Source organism: Acyrthosiphon pisum, chromosome X (genome assembly GCF_005508785.2).
Source record: "Acyrthosiphon pisum isolate AL4f chromosome X, pea_aphid_22Mar2018_4r6ur, whole genome shotgun sequence".
Classification (NCBI taxonomy): domain Eukaryota; kingdom Metazoa; phylum Arthropoda; class Insecta; order Hemiptera; family Aphididae; genus Acyrthosiphon; species Acyrthosiphon pisum.
The window spans coordinates 42601048-42618596 of record NC_042493.1 but is presented as its reverse complement, the minus strand read 5'-3'; the positions used below and the strand labels follow the sequence as shown (position 1 = coordinate 42618596).

Genomic DNA, 17549 nt, shown 5'->3' with positions numbered 1-17549 from the left:
GAATGGAGTGGTACGGGGTTACCCCGCGAAATGTTTGTCCACTTCTCCGCTCATCTAAACTTTGAATATTTATTACTCATAAACTACTCGCCCCAAATTTGATTTTCATGTATCAAAATATTAAGAAAAATATTCTGCTTTGGAAAATAAAATTAAAACCCTATGTTGTCATTCAAAAAAGTAAAAAACTTAAAAAATTATAAGGATAAAAAATATTTAAAAATATAATTTTTTAAGAAAAACATTGTTTTATAAGCGACTAGAAACGACGTAAAAGAATATTTTCAAAAAAATTTATACTTTTTGAAATAATGAGTGTTCTTTGATGAAAGAATCACCCAGTATATAGGTACTGCCACTGCTCACATATTATACAATATACATATTTAGTATTTACCAATACCAAGTATGAAATAAACTAACAAAACTTTTTAAATTTACTAAAATTAAAATATGAACCCCATGGGGCCACCGGTACAGGTATACCTCTAATGCAGCGTTCAGAAACAATCAATAAGATACGTCAAAAAAAAAAAAAAAAATGATCATAAAATGGTCTATAATAGTTATAGACACGATGTTTATAATACAATATTATAATCTCACTCGAACAACTGAGATCCAGACAACTGACGTCTTCAAATTTTCGTGTCGACGATGCACCCGAATCGTTATGATTATCGTCGTCTCGGCTAAACCGCCCGACGTCAGAGTTGATCACCGTGAATTCCATGCCGAATCAAATCAAAGAAACCTCAGGTTTGTGACGACGATGACGATATTATAAACTTTATACTCAAAATATATCTAAGCTAATGCACCTAAGAAGTATGTGTTAAATTATATACTGTAACTTGTAAACTGATATTATAATATAATATATAATACCTTATGTAATATTATTACATTATTATTACCATATTGTGTCCCTTGTAGCCATGCAGCGGCATTAATCCAAATATAATAATAATAGTAATAATGATCGCGAGTATAGCTGTTGTGTTGTACAAGTTCGTACCGGGTAACCATGACGATTGTCTTGGGAACAGAGTTGGTAGGTAGGTAGGTACCCTAAGTAGCTAGCCGACGAGTGAGCGCGCGTGCGAGAGCGGCTTTATCAATGTCAATGAGTCGTGCAGGTCGTCGTTGATTTTGCAGGTAAAATCCGGCCGAGTTACGTCGACACTCGACGAAGACAACTGACCGGAAACGTGACGTTTTATCGAAGATCACCAGTCGTTACTGCTTCCCTTTTGCATATTACACGCCCACAACCACCGGCCATCATAGAGGATAATGAACATCTGGCGGAAGCTTACGAGGATGCTGGGCTTTGTGAGGCGAACACCACGCCGGCGTAAGGCACGAGTGCTATTCGTCGGGCTGAACAACGCCGGAAAGAGCACTCTGCTGAACCGTCTGAAACCGGACCGTGAACAACTGTCAAGGAAACTAATCGCCCCCACCGTCGGATTTACCACTGACATGTTCGTTTGTGAGTGTCTATAAAATAAAAATTACAAAATATTATTGCCATCAGTACAACTATGCATATTATAGTCCTATATTATAACTAATATATTATATAAGACGTGGTACCACCTGGCTACACCTGCCTACGGCCTACCTATAAGCTGTGTAGGTTACATTCTATACATGATCATGATTTAGATAAAAAAATCAAAAACAATTTTAGATTCTTTGAATGGAGCGATAAATGTATTGATTTTACAATGATGTGTGTTTTTTTGTGTAAGTATCTGAACTCCGAAGGCATTTTATAATTTGATAACCGTGATAGTTCCTTTCCTACTGTGGGAGACATAATATATGCTTCGACTTTTAACTTCAATATTTTTTCTGGCAGAAAAGTAAATCTTTTATTTGTTAGTGTTGTTACTTAGGGGTGGTCAGATTTCCAGTATTTTTCTTAATAATAATAATTATTTTTTGGTTAAAAAAAACAAGGAAAACGGGAATTTTTACGCAAAACTAGTTTTTATGAAATCGACAAACTTAATGTTACTATTATTTTCTATACTCTATATTTTCGAAATATTATAACTCTTTTTGAGCTATTTATTTTCGATTTTTTGTTTCTTTTTCTATAAATACTGTTGAAAATATTTCGTTCGTTCATAAACTTAAAAATTTAATACAAATTTAAAATCACGAGATAAAGCTAAAAAATATGTAATCAAATTTTTTTCTATAAACATTTCAAGTTCAAATTTGGAGGAAATAGATATATTTAAACTAATTAAATTAAACGTTAAAAAACCATTTAGAAACAAAAAATAAAATTATAATAATAAACATTTCAAAATCCCTGTTTGAGAACATCTCCGGGTTGCACCTCTTATTTACCTTTTTCGAGACAAAATTTAGACTATCTTCTTTCTCAAGATCTAATTTATCTCTGTACCAAATTGCATCGCAATCAGATGAACGATTTAGGAATGTATAAAGGACCTAGGTATAAAGGACCTAATCAGATGCAAAAATGTTTTGTCTTTTATATTTATACCTAGATAGATATATGTATTTCATTTTTATTGTTTTACTTTTTGTTCATTTTGTTCATTGTTCAAGAAGATAAAAATATTATTTTATCAAGTTTTTTTTATAATTTATATTGATTGAAAAATGTAAAAAGTTGGTATTTACAAATTTACAATAAACATATTTAAACACAAATTAAATGTTAAAAATAATATTTTCACAAAGCGCTATAAAACCCTAAAATAAAAGTAAAATAAAGCACCAAATTTTTTACAGCCTGCGGGAACCGTAAAGCTTACACGGCGCGTTTATTTGAGAGTGAACAATCTGTACGCCACCTTCGTTCATATCTGAAAATCAAACATTATTTGATTCTAGCACGTTTGGGTCGTGGGGCCGAAAGCGTGGTTCAGTCTCGTAATCTATGTCTCGTGTAAACGCAGTTTAATTCGTAGTCCGTGTCGGTTTATATACATATTACATTATAGTATATTATACTCGTAAACCATATACATTTTTTTATACATCGTAGCCCGGTGATCATTGCATATCGATAATTGAAATTATTAATTAATATTAGTTACCTATATATGGGCGGAAATGTGGAACATTCATTTTCAGCATAGGTAGATGACATTTTAAACAAGGGGAGTGAATTATGAATAATATTGAGGTAATGATTTATTATTATCATCATTAACTTACTATTGGCAAACACGTTGTAGTGTGTAACAAGAGCAGCTGTTTGTGAACTAATAAATATTTGTGTGGTGTGTAAAACTAATAATCAATTCTTTAGACTGATAATTATTTAAATTATTTTAAACATCATATTGAAAAATTCTAATTTTGGTATTTATAATTTATATAGCAAAACTATCGTTTTTTATAAAATAATTAATTGATAATATTTAATTATTGTTTTTACTCGTAGACAATAGCTGTAATCAAACGGTATTTATCAAAAGTAAAAAATACTTTTCTTAATAATTATTAGTAAAACGGACATTTTTATACGACAAAATGTCAAAATATTGATATCGTTATTTTGATGTAATTCAAAAACAAAATAACCGTTGATACTTGAAATTTTCACATAAATATGTTTGTATCATATTTTTTTTATACATGGTGTCATTTTTAAAATATATTTTTGAGCTATTAAATACATTATTACACTGCTATGATATTTATGATTTTTTTTTTTTAAATACCTAGGTATTCCATCGATAAAAAATATATGTTTGGTCAAACAGATTGAAAATTGAAAATATAATAAATTTTTATCGGATTTAAAAAATATTGAGTGTATATTTATAGTACCTACATATCTAACTTTATATGAGCGTGTGATTGTATGAAGTTAAGCTGTTGAAATTCGTTAAAATTTGCAAATTATCTTGTACCTAGTTATAATAATGTACAACATTTAAATTAATATTCATACATAATATGTTTGAAAATGTAATATATGGTTCCATCTAAGTTTTGGTTACCCAAGAGTTATAAAAATAATTGAGCGTAGTTCCACAAATATGTTTTATGAGTGTCATGTTAGATATTAAGTTATTATTAGTTGCAAATTTGATATTTAGTATTTACGTATACAATTTACATATATCTACATACTCGTATATTATATTAGGTACCTAGAAAAATAATATACGGTATTCCGACTATATAGTCTATAATACAGTAGAGGCACAGGGCTACTTCCTAGGTTTTAAATGTATTACATTGGTTGTCATAATATCATGTTAAGTATATTCAAACAAATATAGCTAATATTATAATTACAAAAGTATTTTAATAAAGTTTTTTCCATGTTATTCCTTATAAGTTATAAATAATAATAGGTTTGTTTAAAACTTGCTTAATAATAAAATATAACAATCATAATACGATTATTAGTTATTACTATTGTACATTTTTAACTAAAAAAGGTGGTAAGTATGTAACAAGTTGTTGTATGTTAAATGTCTAGAGATGAAGTGGATGTGTTAAATTTGAATTCAATGGTATAAAATATCGAAGAATACGAAGAACGATTTTGAGTGAAGACGTGAAAATAGTCTGCCAGCTTATAATATTACTAAGTATATTTTATGATATTGTTATGATGAATAAGTAATTTATTTTACTATTAGGCATTACCTAGTTCAATAGTACTAAATACAGGGATGGACGTTATTAAACGGAAAAAAACAAAAAACGAAAACAATTAATAAAACGAAAACGAAAACAATTATTAAAACAAAAACGAAAAACAACTGAAAAACGATAACAATAAATCCCAAAAACCGAAAAAAATTTAATAACGAAATCAAAAACGAAAACGAAAATAAATTATAGTATTATACATAATTAAATTATTTATACCACGAAAAAAAAATTTTGAAAAGTATTTCACTTATCTTTACTTTTTAATCTTTAACTTTAAAAACATTTTAATTTTGATTTAAAATTTAAATAAGTACTAAGAATAATTAATTTTAATTTTGAACTTTTAAGTGCATTTCTATATTGCGCGTTACTATTATAACTTAAAAGTTAAAAGTTATAATTTATAAGAATATAATATAAAAAATATATATATATTATCAAAAAAAATTATTTGGAAACAATAGGAAAATTACGTTTTTGAAAACGTTAATCAAAAACAATATAGAAAAATAACGTTAATCAAAAACGTTTAAAAACGTTAAACAAAAAGTAGCATACTTACGTGGATCTTGTTATAAGTTTTTAATCCTCAGCTATTAAAGTTAAACATTTTATAAATTTTTAACTACAAAATAATTTTAAAATTTATAATTTGTCAAAAATCGAACATTAAATGTATATAAAATAATTGTGCATATGTATTTTTATTATTTTTCAACTGTTATTTAAGAAGTATATCAGGAACTTGGTATTACATTTTCAAGCTTTTTTACCTAATAAATTAATTTTTATTGACATTCATAGAATAAAAAAACTAACAAAATTTCAAACTGAAAATGTCCGTAAACAATTCAAAACAAATCAAATTTTTTCGCGAATAGAAAATGTTAATATAAACAAGCAGTAAAAATGTCATGTTTTTATGTTAATTTGTTTTAGAGTTACACTAAAAACCAAAATTGATTTTGTCAAAAACCGATAATGCGTAAAAATTCCTGTTTTCCTTAATTTGTATGTTATTAGGTTAAAGTTAATTTAAAAAAAGTAATGAGTTAACTAACTTTTAACTCGTTAATGCGCAGCCTTGTCTATAGGTAATAGGTTTATGTTAACGAGTTAAGCACAATAGTATACAATCAGAATTTGTTGGTCAGACTTGGTTCTAAGGTTGAAGATTGCAATTTTGAGTATTTTACGAATACACAGATTATTTCACGAATCTACTCAAAAAAGTACATTTAAAACTATAATAGTATGTAATTATTCATTTTCAGGTATGCATGCATTTATATACATGTAAGTACCCTACTTACATTATATATTATACAGATCCCAATGGTTGGACTAACAAATTTTTTTATGATATAGGTAAACCAAATTTTTATTTTGGAGGGTTGTGTGGGAAGTAGGTAAATGTTTCAATTCCACCAACAAATATGACCAAATTAAGACACTAGCTGTACAGAAGGTTAACAGTAGGTCACTGTAATGGATGATGTTAAATTTGAATTCAATGATATTATATCATTGTAAACAAAAAACGATTCTGAGCGGAAACAGTTTGTCAGGTTAGGACATTATTATTAATATGGTAGCAGTAGCCGTTGAATTAATATTTATTGCATGTTATATTATTATCATATTTCAATATTTGTATATTATAATATACGAGAAATTTCAAGTACCGCGAAAAATATTTTTAAATTACAACAAAATAGTTATTCTTGGTTATTTAATATGTTATTTCATCCAAATTTGAATATAGAATAACTATAAAAAAACGGTATTTTTATATTTTTTAGTTACATAATATCCTACTTAGGTGGAATCTTGTTTTAAATTTTCAATCCTTAGCTCTAAAAGTTGAACATTTTATAAATTTTTAGCTTCAAAATCAAAGCAATTTTACTGCCCCAAGGTGATGACAAAATTAAAAAAAAAAAACACAATATCATTGTAAATCCAATACATTCATTGCTCCGCTCAGAATCTACAAGTTTAAATTAACTTGTTAATCATAAGCGATAAGCCTTAGTTTAAAGTTCTGTTATATATCTCAATATCTTATATAAAATTTCATATTTCTTATTTAGTAAGTACACGTCCGAACTCCTGCTATCTGGAAATTAAGTAAAACAGTATATCACACATTAGTCATATATTTCTAAATTTTAAATTATAATAATTTAACTATAAATATGACGAATATGAAAAGTATAATAGTATAATTTATTTAAATTTTAAATACTTTATATATTTATTATAAAATTAAAAAATAAAGTTTTCTTAGAATGATAAATAAATCATTGACAAATAATTTTATTCACAAACATGGTTCAGCAATTTGGTGCAACTGAAGATAATCGGCATCTTACTCTTTTTTCAAAGCCGTTTGTCTTTCCTTGTTGAGATAGAAGATCCATAAATGGGAACGGGTTTGAAGATCTGTAAACCTTTAATTTACATATTTAATTAAATTTGAAAATTAATATTAGTATGATAAATAAATGTACATACTGCAGGACATCCCAACTCGTTTAACAGCCTATCAGCAACAAATTCAATATATTCAGCCATCTTTTCACAACTCATGCCAACCATCTTAACAAGTAAAGCGTTCGTCAAAAAATATTGTTCAATAGTCACGGCTTTACAAATGATATGTGTGATAACAGTTAGGGGTGGCTTTTGATCTAAATGTTTAAATAAGAGACAGGCAAAATCGGTGTGTAAACCCTAAAAAACATTAAAATAATAAAATACGTTATAATATGTGTTATAATATTATCCTTAAAAACATTAACATACCTCATCACGAAAAATCAGCTCGTTGCTAAAAGTTAAGCCTAGCATTAATCCTCTTTTCGTCAACCATGTTATTGAAGGAACATTTCCAGATAAAAATATACCTTTAACAGCAGCAAATGTCACTAACCTTTCACCAAAAGTTGCTTTACTATCAGTAATCCATTTAAGAACCCAATCTGCCATTTTTTTTACACATGGCATGGTTTCAGTAGCATTAATTAAAGTCTCTATATATAAAAAAAAAATTAAAGAAATTAGTCATATTATATTATAATAATAAAAACGTTTAAATGTACTTTTCTTTGGGGTCTTTAATATATGTATCTATTAATAAGCTATACATTTCTGAATGTATATTCTCTATCATTATTTGGAACCCATAAAAACATCTAGCCTCAGTTACTTGAACTTCTTGAGAAAATCGTTTAACAAGATTTTCACTAACTATGCCATTTGAAGCAGCTAAAAATGCTAGTATGTAGGATATAAAGTGACGCTCTTCATCAGTCATTCTCATCCAATCTTCAAGATCCTAAAAACAAAAGTTCACCTTAATTAGAAAATTACTTTTAGTCACTGATGAGCTAGAGTTTACCGATTTCAAATTGACTGCTTCTATATTCCACAGAGAAGCTTCATGTTTTTTATACATAGCCCAAATATTGTCATATATAATAGGAAATATGACAAAACGTCTGGGATTATCTTTCAACAAAGGTTCAATTGTCGCATCAAAATTTAGGCAATCACAGATTCCAAAAAATGTATTTTTGTCAACTGAAAACAAAGTAAATAATCAGAATACAAAATTAATTGAATAAATAATATTTTAAATTCTGAGCGCAGCAATGAATGTATTGATTTTACAATTTTATTCATTTATTTTTGCGTCTGTATGCACGATAAGTAGTCAAAATAATATTTCGATTTTCAAATCAGTATCTTTTCCGGTGGGAAAGTGAATCTAGGTGGTGTATTGGGGAAGTCAAAATTGCAGGAAAAAAATAAAAATATTAAGGAAAAACGAGAATTTTTACGCAAAATTGGTTTTCGACAAAATGGATTTTAGTTTTTGCTGTACCTAACGCTAAAAAAAAATACCATAGATATATCCGATTGTAACTAATTGTTTATATAAGCATTTTCTATACGCCATATAATATTCAAAATATTTTGAGCTATTTATAGGCATCTGAAAATTTATTAGTTTTTTAGATTCTGAGTGGAACCAATGAATGTATTGATTTTACAATAATGTGTGTTTTTTTTTTTTGTGTCCGTGTACATGATAAGTAGTTGAAATAATGCTTCGATTTGCAACTTCAGTATCTTGTTCGATTGGAAAGTGAATATTGTTGGTCTGTGGGGAGGTCAAAATTTAAAATTCCCAGTAATTTTTAAAAGCACCAAGAAAAACAAAAGAAAAATTAAGGAAAAACGGGAATTTTTATGTGAAATCGTTTTTTTCATAAAATCGCCTTTGGTTTTTGGTGTAATTTCAAAACAAATGACCGTAGATACATGACATTTTCACCGATTGTTTATATTTGCATTTTCTATACATGTTAAAATTTTCAAAATATAAACTGTTAAAAACTGTCCCTAAATAACTGTTTAGGGACATTTTCAGTTTCCAATTTTATTATTTTTTTTTTCTATGAATGTCAATAAAACTTTATTTGTTGAGTAAAAATACTTGAAAATGTATTACAAGGCTCCTAATATACTGTTACATTGACATTTGAAAAATACTAAAAATACATAGGCACAATTTTTTTTTATAAGCATTTAAAGATCAAATTTATCAGATTTAATTATTATTTTGTCGTTAAAAATTTATAAAATGTTCAACTTTTATAGCTAAGGATTGAAAATTTAAAACAAGGTTCCACGTAAATAGGTAAATATATAAATTATTCTATTCACATTAATATTATCAAATATATTACTTAGTAATATCTTAGGCTGACTGACCATTTTCGCTCAGAATCGTTTTTCTTATACAATGATATTATAGCATTGAATTCAAATTAAACACAATCCATTACGGTAACCCACTTGCAATCTACTGTACAGCAGACCGACATCCATTTACCCACTTTTTTAAATTAATGTTGATAAAAAAATGTTTTTTTGGTCAATAAACTTGAAAATGTTCTTCAAACATTCCTTGTAAAGTAGTAAGTAGAAAAAAAAAATTGAGAGTAAATCTATAATAATTTTTTATGAGTTAGAATTTTGACAAATTCGTAAAATAACGAAAATTTGCGAATTATTTTGAGAAGTAAATTCATAAAAAATGTTTTATTTAAATCTAAGATTTGAAAATTGAATACAAGATTCCTTATAAGTTTGTCTACCTTTATCAAAACATAGTGTCTACCGGAATGTCAAATTAAATTTTTGTGAGCGTTTGAAGTTCAAATATTTACAACAGTTGAGAATGTATTGAGAATTCTCCATTATGTTTTTCTTGTTCATCAACATTGTCATTGAAAATATTGTCGACGATTGTTAATCAAGTAACGTTGGACCGCACGAAATATCACGAAAAGTCGGTAGGCACGGAGAGCTGCAGTTATAGTGGATGAGCCCGATGAGCAGCAGACGCCTAACGTGAAATGACAAAGAAATAGGTAGAACGATCCGTCCAAAAAAATTTATTTAACTACTGTTTTTCTGTCCTTTTCCTGAGTATTTACATACATTTCATTTCTTAATAAACACAATTTGCCGAGTTTAAGACCAATAAAAAAAAACACACAATTATATTATTTACATTTTTAAATTTATATTTACAATGTATGTCAATTAATTATTATCGGATTCGACGTGTTATCAACAAAATACCTAATGTCCAAATCTAATCTAATAACTAATAAGTAATAATCAATCTAATCAATAAATTTCGATGAAAATTTCATGGAAACTTTTAAAAATAAAAATAAAACTATGACAGCCAAGGGAAGGGGGGTCCAGCCCCCTGGGTTCGCCACTGACCTGCATTACATATATTAAAAGATATACAAGCAAAACAAATTGAAGGTTTGATAGGTAAGACTTTAACATTGAAAAAAATTGTCTGATATGAGAAAGCAGGTAATAAACAAGCTTTTGATTATGTTTAAAAGTTTACCACTTTAGCTGCCATTGACACATAGGTAGTAAAACAATTTAAAAAAAGTATAAAGCTAGTACCCAGCTCACTATACCAAATGCCAAAACTAAAAGTTTGATTAAATTTATAAAACTTATTTGATATGGTGTTAGTGAATTTTAATTATTATTTTCTAGTGTACCCTAGGATATGCAGTGGCATGTAACATAAGGTCCAAGTGTTGTACAGAAAACACCTTAAATTATAGCTATGGTATTAACTAAGAACTAAGTAATGACAATCAAAAAAATGAAATAATTTTAAAATGTTTAATTAAAAAAAAAAAATTAATTTTCAAAATAACTATCAGTCAGAAGAATTGATATTTTAAAACGTTTCTTACCACTTTAGTAAAACTTCTACGATTTGAAATTGTATTGGTCTGAATTTTAAATATTACAATTCAGGTATCTAACATTATATTATAATTTATTTTTTCCTACTTACAAAAAGTATTAAGAATTTATCTAGTATGTAAACAGTCAAAATAACTGTTGCTATCAGTAAATAATAAAAAAAAAAGATCAAGTATGTAACAATAAATTACAACACATTTGTCATATATTTTTAAATTTTAAATTACAATTAAACTATAAATACTTCAAATTTATAAAGATTTTAAATGCTTTAAAGTTTACTTGTAATTATAAATAAGTCATTGTCAAATAATTTTTTTCACAAATATAATTCAATGCATAGGTATAGTTTTTTTTTTGTTAAATAAAGTAGCTAATTACATATTTTCACAGCTCATGTGTCGCAGTGGCGTATTTAAGGGGGGGGGGGGGGGGGTCCAAGAGGTCCGGACGCTTTGTTTATCACCATAGAAACGTATACAAAATTATAATGTTTCAATATTAATTCAATTTACAGACTATAATAAAGAATGACATTATAAAATATCCAGACTGACAAACCGTCTCCGTTTTTCTTATACAATGATATATTATATCACTGAATTCAAGTTTAATACAATCCATTATACATTGATCCACTTGTTACCTACTGTACAGTAGAGCGACAGCCACTTATCTGTTTTTTTTTTCAATTTGTTTTGTACAAATTATTACTTAATAATTAAGAACTCAAAAATTGTATATTGTCTTTAAAATATGGTATATTTATTTAATAAAGAGTAATTTAGTGGTGTGGGGAGCTTTGCCGCAGCTCTGTTTTTTGATAATTATCTGGATCCTCCCCATGATTAATTCCTAAATATGCCACTGCATGTGTGGGTGGTGGCTGGTGGGTCAGTATTATGGATATTGTGTTAAAAATAATTTAATGAGATAAAATCATTTTATATGAAAAAATAATACTGAGCGAAGAGCCAAAGACTGTCAGCCTATATTACAATATAAGTACCTATATTTTATGGTAATGCTGTTAAAGTAATTTTTCTACTTTTAGTAAAACAGTAAATTATATTAATTTTTACCAAAAACACTGCATTTGATATACTTAAAAGCTTCAAGTAGGTATAGTATGAAATACTTAGGAAAAGTTAAAAAAAATTGTTAACCCTTGACTATTGAAAATTTTACACATTTTTAACTTCAAAATACATTTAAAATTGATGAATTTTATAATGTAACTTTAAAAGCTTATGAAAATAAGTGGCTATATGTCTTTAATATTTTTGAACAGATATTATAGAAACTATAAGGATCCTTGTATTGCATTTTCAAAATATTTGACATGCCAAAGAACTTTTTTTGACAATAATTTTAAGATTTTAAAATTTAAAATGTCATTTCTATAGTTGGCTCAAAAAGAGTAAAATTGTTTTAAAAATTGCGTAGCGTATAGAAAATGATAATAGGAACATTCAAAGAAAAATCATGTATCAATAGTTATTTTTTTTAATTACACCAAAAAAACAAAATACATTTTTGTCAAAAAATTGGGTTTGTGTAAAAATAACCATTTTTCCTTAATTATTTATTTGTTTTTCCCAATGTATTTGAAAACACCTAAGAATTTTCAATTTTTACCTGTAATCCAACTAGAATAACTTTTCCTATAGAAAAGATACTGAAGTCCAAACTAGTTATGTGTTTATTTGCAATTTAAATATATCGAGGTGATATGTCTAATTACATAAGTGTGTGTGAATAAGACATTATTGAGTATCTAAGGCTTTTTTCTGGGTTTTTTGGGTGAATTGAAATCATAAATTGTAACGTCTCCAAATCCTTTGTTTGTAGGTTTATCATCGTTCGAGAAACACAATTTTCTGAAAATGTCAAGTTTTTAAAAAATATCTAATTACCTAATTCATGAATTATATTAAATAATGATTTTACCTCTTTGATGCGAATTACTAGTCGTGCTTAGAATAATACCAATGTCGCTGTAAATTACTAAAATTTAATTAACTCCTCCATCCGAGACAAGTGGTTTGGATTATGTTTTGAGAGCATTGTATACAATCACTAATTGTGAAATGATTACCGCAGATTCTATGCCAAATAGAAATTGGGATAATCATTTAATTTGAAGATGTTTAGCCATTATTTCCTTCTATTTTCATTTTTTGGAAACCTATATTTGTGAACAAATTATCAAATAAGACTGACTCTAATGTTTTTAAAAAATATAATCAGTACAACTAAAAAATAATACTTACAAATGAAGATTAACGTAATGTGGCAAGGCGATACATTGGATGTTTTACTGAAAAGAATACTCTTATTCATGGTGATTTTGTACTAAAATGTATGAATAGAACTCTGCTTTCTGTCTCCACTACCTAGCTCCTTGTATGTGGTACATCATATATTTCAGTTCTGAAAACCATAATAAGTATAATCCATTATTGTATGAGCTAAAAACAATAAACTATTAAGTAACTTTTGGTTTGGCAAACATTTAAAATTGGATACTTGAGTGATATATTTACATAAGTGTGTGTGAATTAGACATTATTGGGTATCTAAGGCTTTTCTGGGTGAATTAAAATAATCAACTGTATGGACTCCAAATCTTTTATTCGTGTGTTCATTTTCTTCTAATTCATCGTTGTAGAAACAAAATTTTCTGAAAATGCAAATTGTAAAAAATATATAAATATGTACGTAATTTATGAATTATGTTAAACCATTTAACCTCTTAGATGCGATTTACTAGTCGTGCTCAGAGTAGTACCAATTTTGCCATGAATTACTAACATTTATTTTACTTCTCTATCCCAGACAAGTGGTTTGGTTTAAGTTTTCAGACAGCCTCTGACCATATTTACTAATTTACTGAACATTGTTTATAATCACTGATTGTGAAATGATAAATGATTACCGCAGATTCTATGACAGACAGAAATTGGGATAATCATTTAATTCGAAGATGTTTACCCATTATTTCTTTCTATTTTCATTTTTTGAAAATCTATATTTGTGAACAAATTAATAAGAATTATAATCAGTAAAACTAGAAAATAATACTTACAAATGAAAATTAAGGTAGTGTGCCGAGACGATACTTTGGATGTTTTACACTTATGCATGGACATTTTTTTCTAAAATGTATGAATTCAACTCTGTACGAATGTAGTCCGCATTTCTGTTCAAATTTCATATAATTGTAATTTGTGAGTGATTCAAACGTCGGCAACTGAAAAAAAATATAATATTATGTTGTTATTTATTTGATAACAATTATTACTATTTCATGGTACATAGTGATAAGTAAGAATGATTACCAATTGGAGGTACAACTCGGTGGCGGGCATTAAATTTTATTGAAGTCCGATGAACGCTGTTCCGCGAACCAGGATTTAAAAGGAAACGATTCCAATTTACAGTCGTTCTACCCTAAACCCTAATAAACATTTCAGAGCTGTAACTACTGTCATAGGTACATTAGTAGTAATCGTGTTTTTTAATATCTTATTAATAAAATAAAATAATTTTTATTATTATTTCACAATAAACATATTCAAAATTAAAATGCCGCAATAGAAGTAATTGCAAAAAATCAATAAAAAATTGATTAATTTAGAATCAGAGTGACATAAAACAGATGTATGTATAAAAGTTAGGTTTCTTTATCTCATATAGGAAAAAAGAAGCATATCGTATAAGAAAACAATGTATTCCCAAGTGTGTATTTGCCAAAATTGCAAAAGCAATTAATTAAAAAATGGCAATTAAAATCGTATAATGTAAAAAATGAGTAATTATTGTTGAAATATACAGCCCAAAACTCTTATCAACGTATTATAAAAGTTCACGGTAAGTGCATTATTTGTTTTTTTTTTTATTATAGGTAGTTCAATTTTTTATCAATTTTTGGGCATATATTATAGTTTAAATTAAAAATGCTTACAACTCACTTAAAAACTGAATTATCGCAAAATCTCACACACAAATACAGATATGTTCTTACTATCAAGTTTCATAAAAGGTCATTTCACCCTAATTTTTAAATTCTCAAAGCCAAACATGATCTTGTGACTGCAAATTTGTCTCTTAATAATTAATAGACAGGCTTCATACGAACCTATAGATTCTAAGCTGCAAGGTTAACATCATGATTTAAAATAGATAGACCTTGCCCATGGTCGGTGCTTAGTATATAGATGACCTTTTCATTATATTATATTATTTATGTCGGCAACCTAAAGCATAGTACAGGTTGTATAATGAGTTGCATAAATTCTGTACGTTTTGAAAGTCAAACAATATTTGATGCAAACAAAATATAAATGCAATATAGGTATTGTGTATAACTATAAAACACAAACATATTCTCACCTTTAAGTTTCATAATTCACTCCAGTATTGTATGGCTTCATCTGAACCGGCAGAATTATCTTTAAAAAGTCAACGTCTGTAAAATTGTCAATACATTGGCTCCACTACCTAGCTCCTTGTATGTAGCACATTATATATTTCAGTTTTGAAAACCATAATAAGTATAATCCTTTTGTATGAACTAAAAACAATAAACCACTAAGTAATTTTTGGTTTTAACAAACATTTAAAATTAGAGACTCGAGTAATATACTTACATAAGTGTGAGTGAATTATACATTATTAAGTTGCTATGGCTAGTCTGGGTGAATTAAAATCATTAACCGCAACGTCTCCAAATCTTTTGTTTGTCTGTTAATTTTCTTCTAACTCGTCGTATGTAGTCTTCTTTTCAAATTTCAAATAATCGAATTATTCAAAAATCAAAAGTCGACGGTCATCAATAAAATATTAATAGTATGTTTTTATTTATTTGATAACAATTATTACTATCTTAGTGATAAGTCAGAACGGATATCTATTGGCGGTACTTTTGAGTTCTGGCCGATGTGGCGGGTATTTAGATTTTAATGAATTCCAAATCATGACGTCTTGACCACGACTTGAGAGGACGTGAAACGTAATACGGACATTTTATTGTCTCCGTTTTGTATAGTCAATTTACGATCAGCAGATCACATTTAGAATCGTTAGTTTAAAAGTTACAGTGAAACATTTATCAGTGATGCTTTGCTTATAATTATGAACTACTTATGAAGAACCTTTTAAACAATTTTCTAGCCTTACCTATGAACATTTTAAATTTTATACACTTTAACTACAAAATAATTTACAAATTGTCGGGATATTGACATATTTTGAATACTTATAAAAAGTGCCAATGTATCTTAAATATTTGTAAATAGGTATAATTTCAACTAATGAGGAACCTTGTACTAAATTATTGAATTTTTTTACAAATGAACAATTTTTCATCAAGTAAAAGAAAACCTAAAATAAATCTAAATACGGATGGTCAAATGTTTTGGTAACTGAGGTTACCTAACAATTATTTCAAAAATAATATACAATTTTTAATAAATTTCCATTCTTTAATTTTGTTTTTCTCAATTATTTTAAAAAGTACCGACAGTTTTCCATATTGACTTCCTTAGAGAACAAACTAGATCCAATTTTCTATGAAAAAAACCTCCACCAAAATTATTGATGATAAGACCATTTTTTCTAGGGATGGGCCGATACTAAAACCGATACTCGATATCAGTGATATCGGGTTTATCGGTATCGGTTTTTTTTTAAACCGATACCAAAAAAAAAAACCAAACCTATCAACATAATAGTATTGATTATAAATTGTAATGGTTAAATGTAAAATAATAATATTATTTCGGCTGATAGTATCGGTGATATTTTAATATCGGTTCATTGTTTATGCTGTAAATGTTGGTGTACAAATATATCGGGTATCGGTTTTTTATCGGTTGCATGTATCGGAATATCGGATATCGGAAAAAAGAGGTATCGGCCCAACCCTAATTTTTTCTACTAGAAAAAGGCAGTAACTTCAGACACAAAAAACAACATATAATTGTAAAACCTATACATTAATATTGCTACGTTTAGAGTCTAAAAGTAAATTAGGTTAGTACAAATAGGCATTTACATGATGACTGACATGCGACGTCATGTCATGTATAACAATATTTGATTACTTTTTAATACATTAAAGCAACTAATATAATATCATTAGATGCAAAATGTTCTCAGCTCAAAGCATGTCAGTCAATGTGTTAACTATGCAAAAAACAAAATTATGAGTTTTTAACCAAAAATTCTATTAATCTGACTACCATTAAAAGAATACTATTTTTAATTTTAAAACAATTTTACACAATTACACAAAAAATTCTGTATTATTATTAAAAGTTCAGCTGTAAAATATTAAAATTTACATGTATTTAAAAAAAAAAAGTACAAATCTCAATTAAATTCAGCATATTACATTAAACTGACAATTTAATAAATAATAAACTATAAAATAAAATATCTTTTTTAATTTACTTCATACAGTATATTAATAATAATAAAATATAGAAAAAAACACCAATTATTGATGGTAAATAGAGGTATACTAAATTAAGCCTTCATTAAGGTGTTCCATAATATAA

The 17549-nt window shown here is 27.3% G+C and overlaps 2 protein-coding genes and 1 long non-coding RNA gene across 8 annotated transcripts in view; all 3 read right to left on the bottom strand.

The window, feature by feature from the left end:
• Positions 1-1290, bottom strand: part of LOC100572049 (dynein regulatory complex subunit 3-like) — an 18038-nt gene extending 16748 nt beyond the window's left edge. Inside the window, exons 1-2 of one of the 3 annotated variants that reach the window (XM_029486280.1) lie at positions 889-1290; positions 607-821 (exon numbers count right to left, since the gene is read on the bottom strand). In XM_029486280.1, the coding sequence (XP_029342140.1) occupies positions 607-733 (127 nt within the window). In that variant the 5' untranslated portion in view covers positions 734-821; positions 889-1290. Of the gene's footprint in view, positions 1-606 lie in introns of all 3 variants that reach the window. The other 2 variants (XM_029486282.1, XM_029486277.1) reach the window with 2 other exon arrangements.
• A 5639-nt stretch (positions 1291-6929) lies between these two features.
• On the bottom strand, positions 6930-9960 carry LOC100164872 (ribonucleoside-diphosphate reductase subunit M2-like). Its single transcript, XM_016808067.2, has 6 exons — positions 9906-9960; positions 8069-8250; positions 7770-8005; positions 7474-7702; positions 7183-7401; positions 6930-7118 (listed from the first exon to the last, which is right to left on the bottom strand). The coding sequence occupies exons 1-6, from the start codon at positions 9958-9960 to the stop codon at positions 7002-7004; spliced, it is 1038 nt and encodes a 345-aa protein (XP_016663556.2). The 3' UTR covers positions 6930-7001.
• Positions 9961-12549: 2589 nt separating this feature from the next.
• On the bottom strand, positions 12550-15844 carry LOC103310601. Of its 4 annotated transcripts, none has more exons than XR_003838873.1 (10): positions 15639-15844; positions 15382-15562; positions 15128-15245; positions 14328-14446; positions 14075-14239; positions 13739-14014; positions 13533-13669; positions 13260-13457; positions 12937-13174; positions 12550-12866 (listed from the first exon to the last, which is right to left on the bottom strand). It is a non-coding gene; the product is annotated as an uncharacterized LOC103310601 (long non-coding RNA). The 4 variants fall into 4 exon arrangements; XR_003838874.1 differs by having other exon boundaries at positions 13260-13419; positions 13801-14014; positions 15639-15843; XR_001680244.2 differs by having other exon boundaries at positions 13260-13419; positions 15639-15842.
• Positions 15845-17549: the final 1705 nt, after the last annotated feature.

Coding starts and splice junctions, on each gene's coding strand:
- LOC100164872 (XM_016808067.2), bottom strand. CDS start 9,960: ATGTTGATGAACAAGAAAAACATAATGGAGAATTCTCAATACATTCTC. Junction 8,006..8,068: donor AAGCAGTCAATTTGAAATCG/GTAAACTCTAGC, acceptor TTTTGTTTTTAG/GATCTTGAAGATTGGATGAG. Junction 7,402..7,473: donor AGCTGATTTTTCGTGATGAG/GTATGTTAATGT, acceptor AATGTTTTTTAG/GGTTTACACACCGATTTTGC.